The sequence below is a fragment of the Triticum aestivum genome, chromosome 6D (assembly GCF_018294505.1).
Source record: "Triticum aestivum cultivar Chinese Spring chromosome 6D, IWGSC CS RefSeq v2.1, whole genome shotgun sequence".
Taxonomy (NCBI): domain Eukaryota; kingdom Viridiplantae; phylum Streptophyta; class Magnoliopsida; order Poales; family Poaceae; genus Triticum; species Triticum aestivum.
The window spans coordinates 113,296,587-113,313,702 of NC_057811.1; the positions used below are offsets into that span (position 1 = coordinate 113,296,587).

The following is a 17,116-nucleotide window of genomic DNA, read 5'->3' on the forward strand; positions in this document are numbered from 1 at the left end:
TGAACATAAGCAATGCAGACATGCACTACCTTTTTAGTATTTGTAGAAATGCATGCTCTAGCCAATGTAACTAAAAAACCGATCTGATCGAAGAGAATAAGCAATACATTTATACGTCAACACTCCTCCTCATGTGTGGCTCCCTCAGGCCTAAACGTGGACCGGAAGTGGGCTGCAATTTAATTGCATTAGCCGGGTCTTGAACTAAAGACCTCTTGGCTCTGATACCATATAGAAGTGCATGCTCTACCCAATGCAACCAAAAAACCAATCTGATGGAAGAGACTACACAATACATTTATATGTCAACAGTATTGGCTATTTTTCTGGTCTAACTCAAATATCACTACGATGAATAAGTATATATAAATCCAGATCAAATTTATCATAAAGTTCAATTAATATGCATTTTGCTGGCAGTTTAAAAAACTTTTGAACTCGGGAAGGGGCATTTTGGCTCCTGGGCTCAATACAATTTTTTTGGTGAAAGATCCATGAGTTTGTGATGTCCGTGAAAAATGTCAGCGCATTTGAACATCTGGCGAGCTCTCAGAAAAAAACAAATTTGGGGTGTGTGAAAAAGTTTACTGTTTTGCACAATTTGGACCTGATTTTGTTTTTTTCTGAGAGCTATTCCCTGAATGAGCTGAAACTTGGGATGGGCATCACGCATTGAAGCATCTTTCACTACACAAATTTTTTATTTTTATTTTTATAGTGTATTTGTATCCCCATTGAGGTGTGGAAAGGTCTCGGGGACATAGCGATAGTATGGCTAACCAAGCTTTTTAACCTCATTTTTCGGGCAAACAAGATGCCAGAAGAATGGAGACGGAGTATATTAGTACCAATCTTCAAGAACAAGGGGGATGTTCAGAGTTGTACTAATTACCGTGGAATTAAACTGATGAGCCATACAATGAAGCTATGGGAGAGAGTCATTGAGCACCGCTTAAGAAGAATGACAAGCATGACCAAAAATCAGTTTGGTTTCATGCCTGGGAGGTCGACCATGGAAGCCATTTTCTTGGTACGACAACTTATGGAGAGATATAGGGAGCAAAAGAAGGACTTGCATATGGTGTTCATTGACTTGGAGAAGGCCTATGATAAGATACCGCGGAATGTCATGTGGTGGGCCTTGGAGAAATACAAAGTCCTGCAAAGTACATTACCCTCATCAAGGACATGTACGATAATGTTGTGACAAGTATTCGAACAAGTGATGTCGACACCGATGACTTCCCGATTAAGATAGGACTACATCAGGGGTCAGCTTTGAGCCCTTATCTTTTTGCATTGGTGATGGATGAGGTCACAAGGGATATACAAGGAGATATCCCATGGTGTATGCTCTTTGCAGATGATGTGGTGCTAGTTAACGATAGTCGGACGGGGGTAAATAGGAAGTTAGAGTTATGGAGACAAACCTTGGAATTGAAAGGGTTTAGGCTTAGTAGAACTAAAAACCGAGTACATGATGTGCGGTTTCAGTACTACTAGGTGTGAGGAGGAGGAGGTTAGCCTTGATGGCCGGGTGGTACCTCGAAAGGACACCTTTCGGTATTTGGGATCAATGTTGCAGGAGGATGGGGGTATTGATGAAGATGTGAACCATCAAATCAAAGCCGGATGGATGAAGTGGCGCCAAGCTTCTGGCATTCTCTGTGACAAGAGAGTGCCACAAAAGCTAAAAGGCAAGTTCTACAGGACGGCGGTTCGACCCGCAATGTTGTATGGCGCGGAGTGTTGGCCGACTAAAAGGTGACATGTTCAACAGTTAGGTGTGGCGGAGATGCGTATGTTGAGATGGATGTGTGGCCACACGAGGAAGGATCGAGTCCGGAATGATGATATACGAGATAGAGTTGGGGTAGCACCAATTGAGAAGAAGCTTGTCCAACATCGTCTGAGATGGTTTGGGCATATTCAGCGCGGGCCTCCAGAAGCTCCAATGCATAGCGGACGGCTAAAGCGTGCGGAGAATGTCAAGAGAGGGCGGGGTAGACCGAATTTGACATGGGAGGAGTCCGTTAAGAGAGACCTGAAGGATTGGAGTATCACCAAAGAGTTAGCTATGGACAGGGGTGCGTGGAAGCTTGCTATCCATGTGCCAGAGCCATGAGTTGATTGCGAGATCTTATGGGTTTCACCTCTAGCCTACCCCAACTTGTTTGGGACTAAAGGCTTTGTTATTGTTGTTGTTGTTGTTGTATTATTTTTATAATGTATTTTTTAATTTACTGTTCACAAGGTTTAGATGAGCTCGGGAGCCGAATTAGATATCGTTGAACTCATCTCTCGAATCAGAAAAAGAACCTCAATTAATACATGCACACATTAATAATTTGGGAACTCCACACAAAATCAAAATATTTAAAACTCAAGGACATAATCAACACCGAATAAATGGACGACATCAGTTACTACATTATTACATCAAGCAGCCGAACAAACAACATTTAAAATAACAAATTTTAATTATTCTGGATATGTGCTGGCGGCTCACTTGGACGCTGCAGCGGCAGCCTCTCGTGCCTTGGCAAACTCAAGCAGCCTGCCCACGTCCGGCAGGGCGGCCTTGGCCGCGTCGAGCTCAATGAAGCGCTCCACCCATGCGGCCAGGAGCGGAGTCTTGGCGGCGTCGAAAATCTTGTCACCAGACAGCGCCTCGGTCACCTTCATCCACGACAGCACGCCTCCCAGCGCAACGTCGACGAGCCCGACGCCGTCGCCACCGAAGAAGCCCCCTCCCTTGGAGCACTCCCTCAGGGCCCCTTCGAGGACCCCCACCGCGGCGAACGCCTGCTTCTTTCCCTCGGATTTCTCCTCCTCTGTCTTGCCCCTCAACCACTGCCTCCATGGGGCTACCAGCTGAAACACAGAGAAAAATAATGGTCAAAGATGCTCGCTGGATATCTAAAAATAAAGGAACGAAGACTAGTAGTTCAAGTAATTGAAGATAATTTAAACCTTGTCGTCAACGTAAGCCACCCAGAAGCGAGCAATGGCGCGCTCGTAGGGGTCCGCTGGAAGAAGGGACGGGCCGGTGCTGGCGAACACTTCGTCGATGTACTGGAGAATGATCATGGACTCGCAGACCGGGGCTCCGTTGTGGATGAGCACGGGTATCTTCTTGTGCACCGGGTTGGACTTGAGGAGAAGCTCACTCTTCTTGTACAGGTCCTCCTCCACGTCCTCGTAGCTCAGGCCCTTCAGGGCGAGCGCCAGCTTCACCCTGGTAACAAATGGGCTTGGCCATGCGCCGAGCAGCTTCAGGTCATCTCCTCCGGCCATCTCTAACTACCTCGATCGATGTGTGTCAGTGTGTGTGTGTGTGTTTTGAAGACCACTGAGATTGCTTTAGCTGCTTGTGCTTGCGCTTGTTCTTGATGAATGTTTCAGAGGTGGATAAACTGTTTATATAGTGTCTATGGACAACATATATATGCGTCATCCATGATGCTACTTCGAGGAGAGTGTCATCCGTGATGCCTGGGCGATGAGCATATGAGTCTGTGTCTAGTAGTGCGCCTATGAATTTTTAAAGGCTTTTGATTGGTTTCCTTCAATCATGCTTGACTGGAGACGAGTCTGTCTTAATTACTATTTTTGATGCACCACGTGCTGCTGCCTCCCCTCGCGCAAGCCCTTCCGTCAGCACACCGTCCATCCAGATGTCAATTTTTTGGACTTTGCTGCGAGCAGATGATTAAAAATACCTTAGCTAGCCTCCGTTCGGAATTACTTGTCACAAAAACGAATAAAAATGAATATATTTAAAATTAAAATATGTTTAGATACAATCATTCCTTCGACAAGTATTTCCGGATGAAGAGAGTATTTATAATAAAATCCGCCTCATTTGTCAATGAATGTGGAGGTCGTATCTGAATTAAAATTTCAATGACATAATTCAAAAAGACCACCTATTCAATGGTTGCCTTTTTTTTGTTGCTTTTTGTCGATTTTGCTCAATCCAAATCCTGTTCGCCATCTTCTTCCCCCACCCTCACTCAGGAACACTGTTCATCTTCTTCCTAGAATTGCCGCCCGACACTCGCTCCTTCCTCGGGCCGGCGGGCACTGCCGCGCACCGCCTCGTTGCCCCAACATGCTAGAGCATTCGCCTCCGCCAGCCTGCAGCCGTCCCCGTCCTACATCAAGACGATACCGCCACAATCTAACCGGCAACCCACCAGCAGCCCCCCCCCCCCCCCCCCCCCTAACCACCCGAACCCGTCAACCTTCGACGGTAGCAACGCCGCTGCTGCGTCGTCCCCAGCTCCAGGTCGTCCCTCGCTGCCGCTCGGCGAAACTTTATTATGTGGCATAGTTCACAACTTTTTGTCTAAATGTTGTTAAACAAGTCATGTAGGTCACGCAATATGGCCTTGTGTACCATGTTACATAAGTGGGAGTGTTACGGATAGTTACTGATATTCCGTTTAACCTAATCTCTATCTCCCCTTGTAATCCTCAAGCGGTTAGCCTGGCTGCCGAATATTGTAACCTACGAGAGACACTCTCGATCAGATAAACCAATGCGGGCACTATGTTTGAGAGTTGAGACGCTTTCACAAGCTTAACATGGTAATCAAAGCCTCCCTCTTCCACCGCATCTAGCAACCATCTTCTTCACTGCATCATCCAGCCTTCATCTTCATCATCCAGCCTCCCATCTTCCTATCACACCCACCATGTCTTCCTCCAGCCAAACTATCTCCACCGGCCTGAACAATACCATCTCCGAGCCTCTCACTAAAACCAACTATATTCTATGGCGAGCTCCTAGATCATAGTGACAAGGCTATATGGTTATGTCGATCAAACCATTGCCGAGCCACCAAAACCATTGTTACATAAACCTCCGAAAGGAAGGATCAAACCGTTCCCAATCCGGCCCATAACTCTTGGCTTATTCAAGATGCAGCGGACATAGTCGGACGAGGAGGATGCGGAAACGTCCGGTTTGTGTCCGCTTTGAACCCAAATTTGCGATGGAAGGGTTCGAACGTACACAAAACGAATAGAAAATGGGAATGGGTCCCTGCTTCGGCATTGTTTGTTGTCCACGCGGGTACAAACGGATGCGGCAGGACCAAATGGGTCACCGCATTGGAGTTGCTCTAAGAGATTGGAACTTTCCCACGGACCTGCCACAATCATATGGTACACGCAGTAGTAAGATGGATTGTTTCCAGTATGTCGGTCATCCGATCATAGATATATGGTTGAGGCATTTTGATCTCTTTAGTGAATTACACAAAATTTTCTTTTGCTGGACTTTTGGCTGCTACAAAATTTAAGTCCCGCAACTTGTTTTCTACTCTGCATTGAGAGGCTTTGGGGCTTGCCAAAAGTTGGAGGTGTTGGTGCAATTTTATTTTATTTTGAGGCGGCTGACCAAATTACCTTGCCTGAGAAGTCTTTCAAGAAATCATTTTTGCTATATTGAGGCTAATTTGAGGGGTTTTGGGCGCCTCTTTTGAAACATCTTATGAACTACTATCTCTGTACCTAAGGAATTTTTCAGGCTAAACTAGCTTATAAAAACATCTTATATTTTGATATGGAGGGAGTACAACAATATGAATGCATAATTGATCAACAAACGATCTAGCTCAAATATATATGCATTTCCATAGCAAAGGTCTGATGATTTTTTTTTTTGAAAAAGGGTGAATTTTATTGGCTCAAAATGAAGCATTAAGAGAATACAAACACAATGAGCATACACCCGGCCTCTGCATACTTAGGATGCACACGCACGCACATAAAAACACGCCAAAAATAGCAAAGTCATATAAGACAAAAACTATGTGTAGGCGAGGAAAAAACCAAAGCTATTAGATCTGTGATCGGCAAACTACAACGATGACAATATCCGCACCAACCATCTCATGACACCATACATATGATGAAGTTATTCAACATCAACGCCTTCAGGAAGGGAGCGACGCTCAAGCGCCGCAGTCACCGGATCCAAGCACGCAAGGCAAGAATCTAGGTTTTCGCCCTGAAGAACCAGTCCAAGCATCTTCGAGCAATGCCTCCAAAAGGGTAACGACGTTAAGACGTCGCCATTGCCAGGTATAACTAACTCAGGTCACACCAAGGCTTTCGCTGTTGGGGAACGCAGTAATTTCAAAAAAATTCCTACGCACACGCAAGATCCATCTAGGTGATGCATAGCAACGAGTGGGAGAGTGTGTCCACGTACCCTCGTAGACCGAAAGCGGAAGCGTTATGACAACGCGGTTGATGTAGTCGTATGTCTTCACGGTCCGACCGATCCTAGCACCGAACGTACGACACCTCCGCGATCTGCACACGTTCAGCTCGGTGATGTCCCAAGAACTCTAGATCCAGCTGAGGTCGAGGGAGAGTTTCGTCAGCACGACGCGTGATGACGGTGTTGATGAAGTTACCGACGCAGGGCTTCACCTAAGCACTACAATGATATGACCGAGGTGAAAATCTATGGAGGGGGGGACCGCACATGGCTAAGACAACTGTCAACTTGTGTGTCTATGGGGTGCCCCCCCTCCCCCGTATATAAAGGAGTGGAGGAGGGGAGGGCCGGCCCTCTCTATGGCGCGCCCAAGGGGGGAGTCCTACTCCCAGTAGGAGTAGGTTTCCCCCTTCCCTAGTTGGAGTAGGAGAAGAAGGAAGAGGGGGAGGGAGAGAAGGAAATGGGGGCCGGCCCCCCTCCCAATTTGGATTGGGCTTGGGGGGGCGCCCCCACCTTGGCCGCCTCCTCCTCTCTTTCACCATGGCCCATTAAGACCCATTAACTCCCCGGGGGGTTCCGGTAACCTCCCGGTACTCCGGAAAATGCCTGAACTCATCCGAAACCTTTCCGATGTCCAAACATAGCCTTCCAATATATCGGTCTTTATGTCTCGACTATTTCGAGACTCCTCGTCATGTCCGTGATCACATCCGGGACTCCGAACAACCTTCGGTACATCAAAACACATAAACTCATAATACCGATCGTCATCGAACGTTAAGCGTGCGGACCCTATGGGTTCGAGAACTATGTAGACATGACCGAGACTCACTTCCGGTCAATAACCAATAGCGGAACCTGGATGCTCATATTGGTTCCTACATATTCTACGAAGATCTTTATCGGTCAAACCGCATAACAATATACGTTGTTCCCTTTGTCATCGGTACGTTACCGGCAAGTCGGTATCTCAATACCTACACTACAGGAATCAGCTATTTTGCCGTCTGCCATGGCGGACGGCAAAGGCATGAACGACGGACGGCAAGCGGACGGCAAAGGCCTTTGCCGTCAGCCGCGGACGGCAAAAGGCTCCGGCAAAGTAGGCTACGGTAAACAGCTGCTTTGCCGTCTGCTTCCTGGCGGCTGACGGCAAAGGCCCTTTGCCGTCTGCCGCGGACGGCAAAGAGAGCAGACGGCAATAATTGTGCTCTCAGTCCGTTAAGTGGCTAACGGCAGGCCATTGCCGTCCGCCGCGGACGGCAAACTTTCTAGTGCCTTTGCCGTCCGCTTCCGCCTCGCCCGCTTCCGCCTCGCCCGCCGCATCGGCCGCCCCCGCTTCCGCCTCGGCCTGCGGCGCCACTTCCGCCTCGGCCGCCGCGTCGCGTCGCGTCGGCCGCCCCCGTTGAGGCGCTGTCGCCTGCCCCCCGCTGCCCGCTGCCGCCTCGCCTGCCCCGCGTGCCCCGACGCCTCCTGCCCCCCGCTTCCCGCTGCCGCGCTGCACGTCTGTCGCGCTGCCGGCTGCCGCCTCGCCTGCCCCGCGTGCCCCGATGCCTCGCGGTCAACGCCGCCATCTCGTCTTCCACACGCCGCCATCTCGTCTTCCGCGGCCCGGCGCCTCCCTGCCGCATTAATTCCCAGCGCTATAAAACCCGCCCTGCGCGGCGAGTTTGGTCACACCGCCCATCCATCCCTCCTCTCCCTCTTCACACGCGCGTTCTCTTCGCGGGATGGCGTCCAGTGACTCGGACTCCGACGGCGCGGCACCGGGCGGCCACTGGCCGTCGAGCCTCACGTTGGGGCAGACGGAGGACCTCGCTCGGTTCGGCCTCTACGTGCCGCCGGCGGCGAAGCTGCCGCGGCCGTGGAGGATCTCCGCGGACGGATTCCCCACGCAGGGCGTACCGGCGACGCCGGCAGAGCTTCGCGCGCACCCCGGGGGACGCTACAACCGGAAGGGCCGCCGCCATTTTTGGAAGGGCAAGCGGTTCGACGACGTCATCGGCGCCTTCAAGTGCGCCGCCTGAGGGCTCCCTGTCGGTGATCTCTCTGGTGGAGCCGGGCCCTCCCAGCAGCCCCGGCCGACGTTGTGATCCCGCCAAAGCAGGCGGCGCTCCAGCAGGACGGCGACCCGGAGGACACGCCCGGGCTCCTCGCGATCCTGGCGCAGTCAGCGGAGGAGGCCGCCGCGGCGGCGGCGCTGGAGGCCCAGGAGGAGGCGGCGCTGCAAGCGGCGATGGCGGTGCAGCAGGCGGCGATGGCGCCGCCGGAGTGGCAGCAGGTGCCGCCGGAGTGGCAGCAGGAGTGGCAGCAGGCGCCAGCGGCGGAGGAGGAAGAGGATTCGGACGACGTCCCGGTGGACTGGGACGACGTCGCGAACCGGTCCAGCAGCGACGATGACGGTGGCAACGGCCCGGCCGTGATTGACCTCGATAGCGACGCCGAGTAGTTTTTTTAGTATTTATGTACGAACTACTTTATGTACGAACTTTTTTTAGTGTGTTGTTTGCGGACCTAAAACTAAACTAAAACTAAACCTAAAACTAAAAAAACAGAAAAAAAGGAAAAAAAAAAGGGGTAGAGCTCACCTGAGGCAGGGCCGGTGGAGGAGGTCGCCGGTGGAGGAGGGGCGGGGCGGTGGAGGAGGTGGCCGGTGGAGGAGAGGTGCGGGGCGGCCTGGGGCGGCGGCGCCGGGCCCGGGGCGGTGGGGCGCGGGGGGGCGGGGCGCCGGGGCGGCGGGGGGCCAGGGCCACGGGGCCCCGGGGCGGGGGGCGACGGGGCGGCGGGGCCCCGGGGCGGTGGGGCCGGGGCGCCGGGCGGCGGCGAGTGCTGGGGGCGGCGGCGCGCGGCGGGCGACGGCGGTGGGGTGGGATGTGGGGTGGGATGTGTGGTGGGATGTAGTGCGCGTCGGCGAGGAGAGAGAGGGAGAGAACAGAGAGTAACGGGCGTGGGGGTACGGGCCGTTAGGTAGTCTCCTCTTTGCCGTCCGCCACTATTTGCCGTCCGTCCTTTTGCCTCTTTGTCGTCTGCTGGCAGACGGCAAAGAGGTGGGGCGTAAAGTTTTTCCCAAACAGGCGGGGGGTGGGGGCCACCTCTCTCTTTGCCGTCCGCCAGCCGACGGCAAAGATCTTTGCCGTCCGCTGGCGGACGGCAAAGAGCCCGCAGATGGCAAAGAGCTTCTTTGCCGTCTGCCACTTCTTTGCCGTCAGCTTCTGGGTAGCTGATGGCAAAGAGCTTCTTTGCCGTCAGCTAGCAGACGGCAAAGAGCTGGCAGATGGCAAATTAGCTGATTCCAGTAGTGCTAGTTCAATCTCGTTACCGACAAGCCTCTTTACTCGTTTCGTAATGTATCATCCCGTAACTAACTCATTAGTCATATTGCTTGCAAGGCTTATAGTGATGTGCATTACCGAGAGGGCCCATAGATACCTCTTCGAAACCCGGAGTGACAAATCCTAATCTCGATATATGCCAACCCAACAAACACCATCGGACACACCTGTAGAGCATCTTTATAATCACCCAGTTACGTTGTGACGTTTGATAGCACACTAAGTGTTCCGCCGGTATTCGGGAGTTGCATAATCTCATAGTCATAGGAACATGTATAAGTCATGAAGAAAGAAATAGCAATAAACTAAACGATCATAGTGCTAAGCTAACGGATGGGTCAAGTCAATCTCATCATTCTCTAATGATGTGATCCCGTTCATCAAATGACAACACATGTCTATGGCTAGGAAACTTAACCATATTTGATTAACTAGCTAGTCAAAGTAGAGGCATACTAATGACACTCTGTTTGTCTATGTATTCACACATGTATTAAGTTTCCGGTTAATACAATTCTAGCATGAATAATAAACATTTATCATGATATAAGAAAATATAAATAACAACTTTATTATTGCCTCTAGGGCATATTTCCTTCATTCGCCTCGGAGCTCGAGACTGGGTGCTCAAGTAGCACCACCAACGATGTCGCTCATGTGTTGTCACCGCCACTTTTCCATGATCCCGGCAGCTACATGCGATGTGCAACCACCGGCGCTGCACAACCATTCCTTTGCGTCGGGTCGTTGTCTGTAGTTTACACATTGCCGAAATCAACCACCGGATCTGGATGAAGAAATCTCACAAAGACCTTCCATTGGCCACCGCAATCCAGAACGAGGCCGTCGCCGCAGCCTGAAGTTGTCACCACAGGGACCAACACGGACTAAGCATCGTCATTCCGTCGCAAGGCATCCGCGTCATGGGATGGCAGCTGCCCCTCCGACCGTCGTGGAATAATCCCAACCGGCTGTTGCCAAATCTAGTAGGACGTGGCCAGCCACCAACACAAGAGGGAGCAATCTCCAGCCCAAACCTCACAAGCAGATGCCTCTAGGGATGGGATCAAGTCGTCCTCTCACGGCTGCCACTAAGGCTACCATGAGTAGGGACATGCCCACTCGATCTGGATCTGAGCGTGCTGACGAACAAGACCAGAAGACAAGGAAGGTCGGGAGGGGGACGGGAGAGCGCCCCGCCGCCGCCATCCGCCGTTGGACGGCCTCCTCCTATGGCGGCGAGGATTCTAGTGGTGGCCAACGGTTCTTTAGGTGGCGGCTGTGTGCGCCTCCGGAGTCGCCCAGGAGCAACCCAGGAGGCTCGGGCGCTTCAGAAGTGACATGAGCAGGCGTTTGAGGGCATGTACAATGGAGGCATCACCTAGTGGTGGTCTCAACTCTCAAGTACCACATCAGATTAGGCTATAGCATAGAAAATGTTCATCCAACGCGGATGATGTCACATGGCAGCCTCGATGGGAGTACGTAAAGGAAATTTGGGCGCATGTACTCTCTTTCTCTCTCGTTCTTTTTCTACAAGGACCACGCTTTTTCTATCGAGCAGCTGGTTCTTCTGCAAGATGCACCTGGCTTTGCAAGCTGCACCTTGCTCTGCAAGCTGCTGCCTTTTTGCTCAGGCTTGTCCACGGAGGTTTGTATCTGACGTGGAAATACAGTGAGGCAGCTGTCCAGGGTGGACCATTGGCCATGCCCTCAGAAGGTGCGATGAAATATTGATTATTTTTCCTTTACTTGGTCTAGCTCAAATATCACTGCAATGAATGAATATATAAATTCAGACCAAATTTACCATAGAGTTCAATTAATAAGCATTTTGGTGGCAGTTTAAAAAAGACTGTCGAACTCATCTCTTGAATCAGAAAGAGAACCTCTACATGCACGCATTATCAAATTTGGGAACTCCACACAAAAGCAAAATATTAAAAAACTCAAGGACATAATCAACACCGAATAAATGGACGACATGAGTTACTGCTACATTATTACATCAAGCAGCCGAACAAACAACATTTAAAAATAACAAATTTTAATTATTCTGGATGTGTGCTGGCTCAGTTAGACGCTGCAGCGGCAGCCTCTCGTGCCTTGGCGAACTCAAGCAGCCTGCCCACGTCCGGCAGGGCGGCCATGGCCGCGTCGAGCCCGCTGAAGCGCTCCACCCATGCGGCCAGGAGCGGGGTCTTGGCGGCGTCGAAGATCTTGTCACCGGACAGCACCTCGGTCACCTTCATCCACGACAGCACACCTCCCAGCGCAACGTCGACGAGACCGACGCTGTCGCCGCCGAAGAAGCCCCCTCCCTTGGAGCACTCCCTCAGGGCCCCTTCGAGGACCTCCACCGCGGCGAACGCCTGCTTCTTTCCCTCGGATTTCTCCTCCTCTGTCTTGCCCCTCAACCACTGCCTCCATGGGGCTACCAGCTGCATATCACATCATATTAGCTAGGGATCAGTCTTCGATCTCCAGGAAAAGAAATCTAGTTCAGTCTTCAGTGATCAGTAAAGCACAGTCAAACTTCTAGTATTATTATTGGCCGCTAGCTTCTACACGATTTTTTTTTGTAGTTTGTATTATTGTTATAACTATATCATTCTAGGATGGATAGGACTTACTTTTATAATTTTCTACCAATATGTGCATAGAAAATAATGGTCACAGATCCTTTGTTCGATGCCTTACTAATATCTAAATGGAAAAGAACATATACTACTAGTTCAACCAATTGAGGAAAATTTAAACCTTGTCGTCAACGTAGGGCACCCAAAAGCGAGCAACGGCGCGCTCGTAGGGGTCCGCTGGGAGAAGGGACGGGCCGGTGCCGGCGAACACTTCGTCGATGTATTGCACGATGATCATGGACTCGCAGACCGGGGCGCCATTGTGGATGAGCACGGGTATCTTCTTGTGCACCGGGTTGGACTTGAGGAGAAGCTCGCTCTTCTTGTACAGGTCCTCCTCCACGTCCTCGTAGCTCAGGCCCTTCAGGGCGAGCGCCAGCTTCACCCTGGTAACAAACGGGCTTGGCCATGCGCCGAGCAGCTTCAGGTCATCCCCTCCGGCCATCTCCAACTAGCTAGAAGCCTAGAACGATGGATGTGTGTGTGTGAAGGCTGAGATCGTTTTAGCTGTTTGTGATTTGCTGGGTACTGGCTTGATGAATGTATCGGAGGCATATCAACCGTTTATATAGGGTCCATGTAATACGAACTATACGTCATGGGTGATGCTGCTTCGAGGAGAGTGTCATCCGTGATGCCTGGCCGATGAGCAGATGCCGTTCTTGTAGTGCGTCGATGAATTTTTAAAGGCCTTTTGTTGGTTTCATTCAATCATGCTTGACTGTGGAGATGCGTCTGTCTTAACTTCTACACCTGGAATGTAGTTGAATTATTTTTGAGGCGCCACGTGCTGCTGCCTCCCCTCGCGCAAGCCCTTCCGTCAGCACGCCATCCACCCAGGTGTCAATTTTTCTGAATTGGCTGCGAGCAGATGATTAAAAATACCGTAGCTACAAAGTTACAACAAAATCCGCATCTTTTGTCACTGAATGTTGAGATTGTATCTGATTTAAAATTTCAATGGCATAATTTTAAAAGGACCACCTACTCAACGTTTGCTTCTTTTTCGATTTCGTTCAATCCAACTCCTGTTGGCCATCCCCCCCCCCCCCCCCCCCCCCCCCCTAGATGCATTGTTCATGTTCTTCCTAGAACTGCCCCCTGACACCCGCCCAACCGCCTGGTCCTTCCCACTTGGCAGGCGAGCAATGGCACGCACCGCCTCGTAACCCCAACATGGCAGAGCATTCGCCTCAGCCGGCCTACAACCGTCCTCGGCTACCCTCTAGACCGCATCAGATTCTAACCGGCAAAAAACCAGCCCCCCCCCCCCCCCCCCCCCCCCCCGCGCGCCCCTCACCCTCACCCATCAACCTCTGACTCATCCAGCAACACCACAGTTGTGTCATCCCTTGGTGCCGCTCGCCGGAACTTTATTATGGCATAGTTCACAACTTTACTATGGCCGCCGGGGCAAAGCCCCCCGCAGTGGCTGGCGGTGGGGGCCTTCTCCCCTCCTCGCGTCCATGGCCTGCGGGGCGGCCAGGCCGGGCAGAGGCGCCGGGGCGCGCGGATCCTGGCGGCACGACGGCGACGATCTTGACGGCGGCGGGCCCGATGGCACGGCTGCAGATGGGTCGACGTCTCGCCGTATGGCGGCTGCGTGCGGGTCTCCTCGTGGCGGCGGCCTTCGCCGGCGGCGAGGCGGCATGTGCGCGGCATCCGGCGAGGCGTGGGGACGCGGCCACGGTGGCTTCCCGTGCGACACGGAGGTACGCGGAGAAGAGGCTGCGACGTGTGCCCTCGTGAAGGATGGATATCCTCGCCCAGATCCGGCGGCGGCATGGCGGCGGAGGTCGCAGTGGCCGGTCGGCGGCGGCGGAACAAGGCCGGTGGCAGCGGCGATGTTCCGTCTGGATCCCGGGGCGGCGGCTCTGGATGGTGGTGGCCGGTGAAGCTCGGGCTTCCTGCGGCGGCATGGCGTGGTGCAGTCCCTGTCCAAGGCGGATCTGTGACAGCGATCTGTTCGGATCAGAGACGGTGACGAGCGCGCGGGATCCATCTCGGCGGCTCTCGCGGTTTGGCAAGGTGGGGGTGGGAGCCCTCCTCCCAGGCTCCACTGGTGGCACACTCTGGCTGTGGTCGGTGCACCAGGACTCCTACGGTGGCACTGCTGTTGCGGTTGGTCGCCGGATCTAGGTGGCTAGATCTGGGGCTTTGAAGGCGGTCGAGACGGCGCACAGGTTGACGGTGAAGGAAATATGCCCTAGAGGCAATAATAAAGTTATTATTTATTTCCTTATTTCATGATAAATGTTTATTATTCATGCTAGAATTGTATTAACCGAAATCTGTGTGAATACATAGACAAACAGAGTATCACTAGTATGCCTCTACCTGACTAGCTCGTTGAATCAAAGATGGTTAAGTTTCCTAACCATAGACATGAGTTGTCATTTGATTAACGAGATCACATCATTAGAGAATGATGTGATTGACTTGACCCATTCTGTTAGCTTAGCACTTAGATCGTTTAGTATGTTGCTATTGCTTTCTTCATGACTTATACATGTTCCTATGACTATGAGATTATGCAACTCCCGAATACCGGAGGAACACTTTGTGTGCTACCAAACGTCACAACGTAACTGGGTGATTATAAAGGTGCTCTACAGGTGTCTCCGAAGGTACTTGTTGAGTTGGCATAGATCAAGATTAGGATTTGTCACTCCGATTGTCGAAGAGGTATCTCTGGGCCATCTCGGTAATGCACATCACTATAAGCCTTGCAAGCAATGTGACTAATGAGTTAGTTGCGGGATGATGCATTACGGAACGAGTAAAGAGACTTGCAGGTAACGAGATTGAACTAGGTATGAGATACCGACGATCGAATCTCGGACAAGTAACATACCGATGACAAAGGGAACAACGTATGTTGTTATGCGGTTTGACCGATAAAGATCTTCGTAGAATATGTAGGAACCAATATGAGCATCCAGATTCCGCTATTGTTTATTGACCGGAGACGTGTCTCGGTCATGTCTACATAGTTCTCGAACCCGTAGGGTCCGCACGCTTAACGTTCGGTGACGATTTGTATTATGAGTTTATGTGTTTTGATGTACCGAAGGTAGTTCGGAGTCCCGGATGAGATTGGGGACATGACGAGGAGTCTCGAAATGGTCGAGACGTAAAGATCGATATATTGGACGACTATATTCGGACATCGGAAAGGTTCCGAGTGATTCAGGTATTTTTCGAAGTACCGGAGAGTTACGGGAATTCGCCGGGGAGTATATGGGCCTTATTGGGCTTTAGGGGAAAGAGAGAGGGGAGGCTGCGCGCCCTCTCAAGACTTAGTCCAAATTGGACTAGGGGGAGGGGCGGTGCCCCCTCCTTCCTTCTCTTCTCTTTTCCCTTTCCTTCTCTCCTACTCCTACTACTTGGAAGGGCTCCTAGTTCTACTAGGAAAGGGGGATCCTACTTCCGGTGGGAGTAGGACTCCCCTAGGGCGCGCCATAGAGAGGGCCGGCCCTCCCCCTCCTCCACTCATTTATATACGGGGAGGGGGGCAACCCTTGGAGACACAACAATTGATCATTGATCTCTTAGCCGTGTGCGGTGCCCCCCTCCACCATATTCCACCTCGGTAATATCGTAGCGGTGTTTAGGCGAAGCCCTGCGTCGGTAGCATCATCAACACCGTCATCACGCCGTCGTGCTGACGAAACTCTCCCGCAAAGCTCTGCTGGATCGGAGTTCGTGGGACGTCATCGAGCTGAACGTGTGCTAAACTCGGAGGTGCCGTGCGTTCGGTACTTGGATCGATCGGATCGTGAAGACGTACGACTACATCAACCGCGTTGTCATAACGCTTCCGCTTTCGGTCTACGAGGGTACGTGGACAATACTCTCCCCTCTCGTTGATATGCATCACCATGATCTTGCGTGTGCGTAGGAAATTTTTTGAAATTACTACGTTCCCCTTCAGTGGTATCCGAGCCAGGTTTATGTGTAGATGTTATATGCACGATTAGAACACAAGTGAGTTGTGGGCGATACAAGTCATACTGCTTACCAGCATGTCACACTATTGTTCAGCGGTATTGTTGGATGAAGTGGCCCGGACCGACATTACGCGTACGCTTACGCGAGCCTGGTTCTACCGACATGCTTTGCACACAGGTGGCTGGCGGGTGTCAGTTTCTCCAACTTTAGTTGAACCGAGTGTGGCTACGCCCGGTCCTTGAGAAGGTTAAAACAACACTAACTTGACGAACTATCATTGTGGTTTTGATGTGTAGGTAAGAACGGTTCTTGCTCAGCCCGTAGCAGCCACGTAAAACTTGCAACAACAAAGTAGAGGACGTCTAACTTGTTTTTGTAGGGCATGTTGTGATGTGATATGGTCAAGGCATGATACTATATTTTATTGTATGAGATGATCATGTTTTGTAACGGAGTTATCGGCAACTGGCAGGAGCCATATGGTTGTCGCTTTATTGTATGCAATGCAATCGCCCTGTAATTGCTTTACTTTATCACTAAGCGGTAGCGATAGTCGTAGAAGCAATAATTGGCGAGACGACAACAATGCTATGATGGAGATCAAGGTGTCGCGCCGGTGACGATGGTGATCATGACGGTGCTTTGGAGATGGAGATCACAGGCACAAGATGATGATGGCCATATCATATCACTTATATTGATTGCATGTGATGTTTATCCTTTATGCATCTTATTTTGCTTAGTTCGACGGTAGCATTATAAGATGATCTCTCACTAAATTTCAAGGTACAAGTGTTCTCCCTGAGTATGCACCGTTGCGACAATTCTTCGTGCTGAGACACCACGTGATGATCGGGTGTGATAAGGTCTACGTTCAAATACAACGGGTGCAAGCCAGTTTTGCACACGCAGAATACTCGGGTTAAACTTGACGAGCCTAGCATATGCAGATATGGCCT

At 51.3% G+C, this 17,116-nt stretch overlaps 2 protein-coding genes across 2 annotated transcripts; both read right to left on the reverse strand.

Moving 5' to 3' along the window:
- Positions 1-2,301: 2,301 nt before the first annotated feature.
- Positions 2,302-3,459, reverse strand: LOC123143964 (probable glutathione S-transferase GSTU6). The gene is made up of 2 exons (XM_044562959.1): positions 2,974-3,459; positions 2,302-2,874 (listed from the first exon to the last, which is right to left on the reverse strand). Exons 1-2 carry the CDS (start codon positions 3,295-3,297, stop codon positions 2,506-2,508), a joined length of 693 nt encoding a protein of 230 aa, XP_044418894.1. The 5' UTR covers positions 3,298-3,459; the 3' UTR covers positions 2,302-2,505.
- A 7,952-nt stretch (positions 3,460-11,411) lies between these two features.
- LOC123143965 (probable glutathione S-transferase GSTU6) lies at positions 11,412-12,781 on the reverse strand. The gene is made up of 2 exons (XM_044562960.1): positions 12,328-12,781; positions 11,412-12,008 (listed from the first exon to the last, which is right to left on the reverse strand). Exons 1-2 carry the CDS (start codon positions 12,649-12,651, stop codon positions 11,640-11,642), a joined length of 693 nt encoding a protein of 230 aa, XP_044418895.1. The 5' UTR covers positions 12,652-12,781; the 3' UTR covers positions 11,412-11,639.
- Positions 12,782-17,116: the final 4,335 nt, after the last annotated feature.

Bases quoted from the DNA above. Each gene is read 5' to 3' on its own strand.
- LOC123143964 (XM_044562959.1), bottom strand. From the start codon at position 3,297: ATGGCCGGAGGAGATGACCTGAAGCTGCTCGGCGCATGGCCAAGCCCA. The intron at 2,875-2,973 runs GTTTAAATTATC...TCTGTGTTTCAG, and splicing joins TGGCTTACGTTGACGACAAG to CTGGTAGCCCCATGGAGGCA.
- LOC123143965 (XM_044562960.1), bottom strand. From the start codon at position 12,651: ATGGCCGGAGGGGATGACCTGAAGCTGCTCGGCGCATGGCCAAGCCCG. The intron at 12,009-12,327 runs GTTTAAATTTTC...TGTGATATGCAG, and splicing joins TGCCCTACGTTGACGACAAG to CTGGTAGCCCCATGGAGGCA.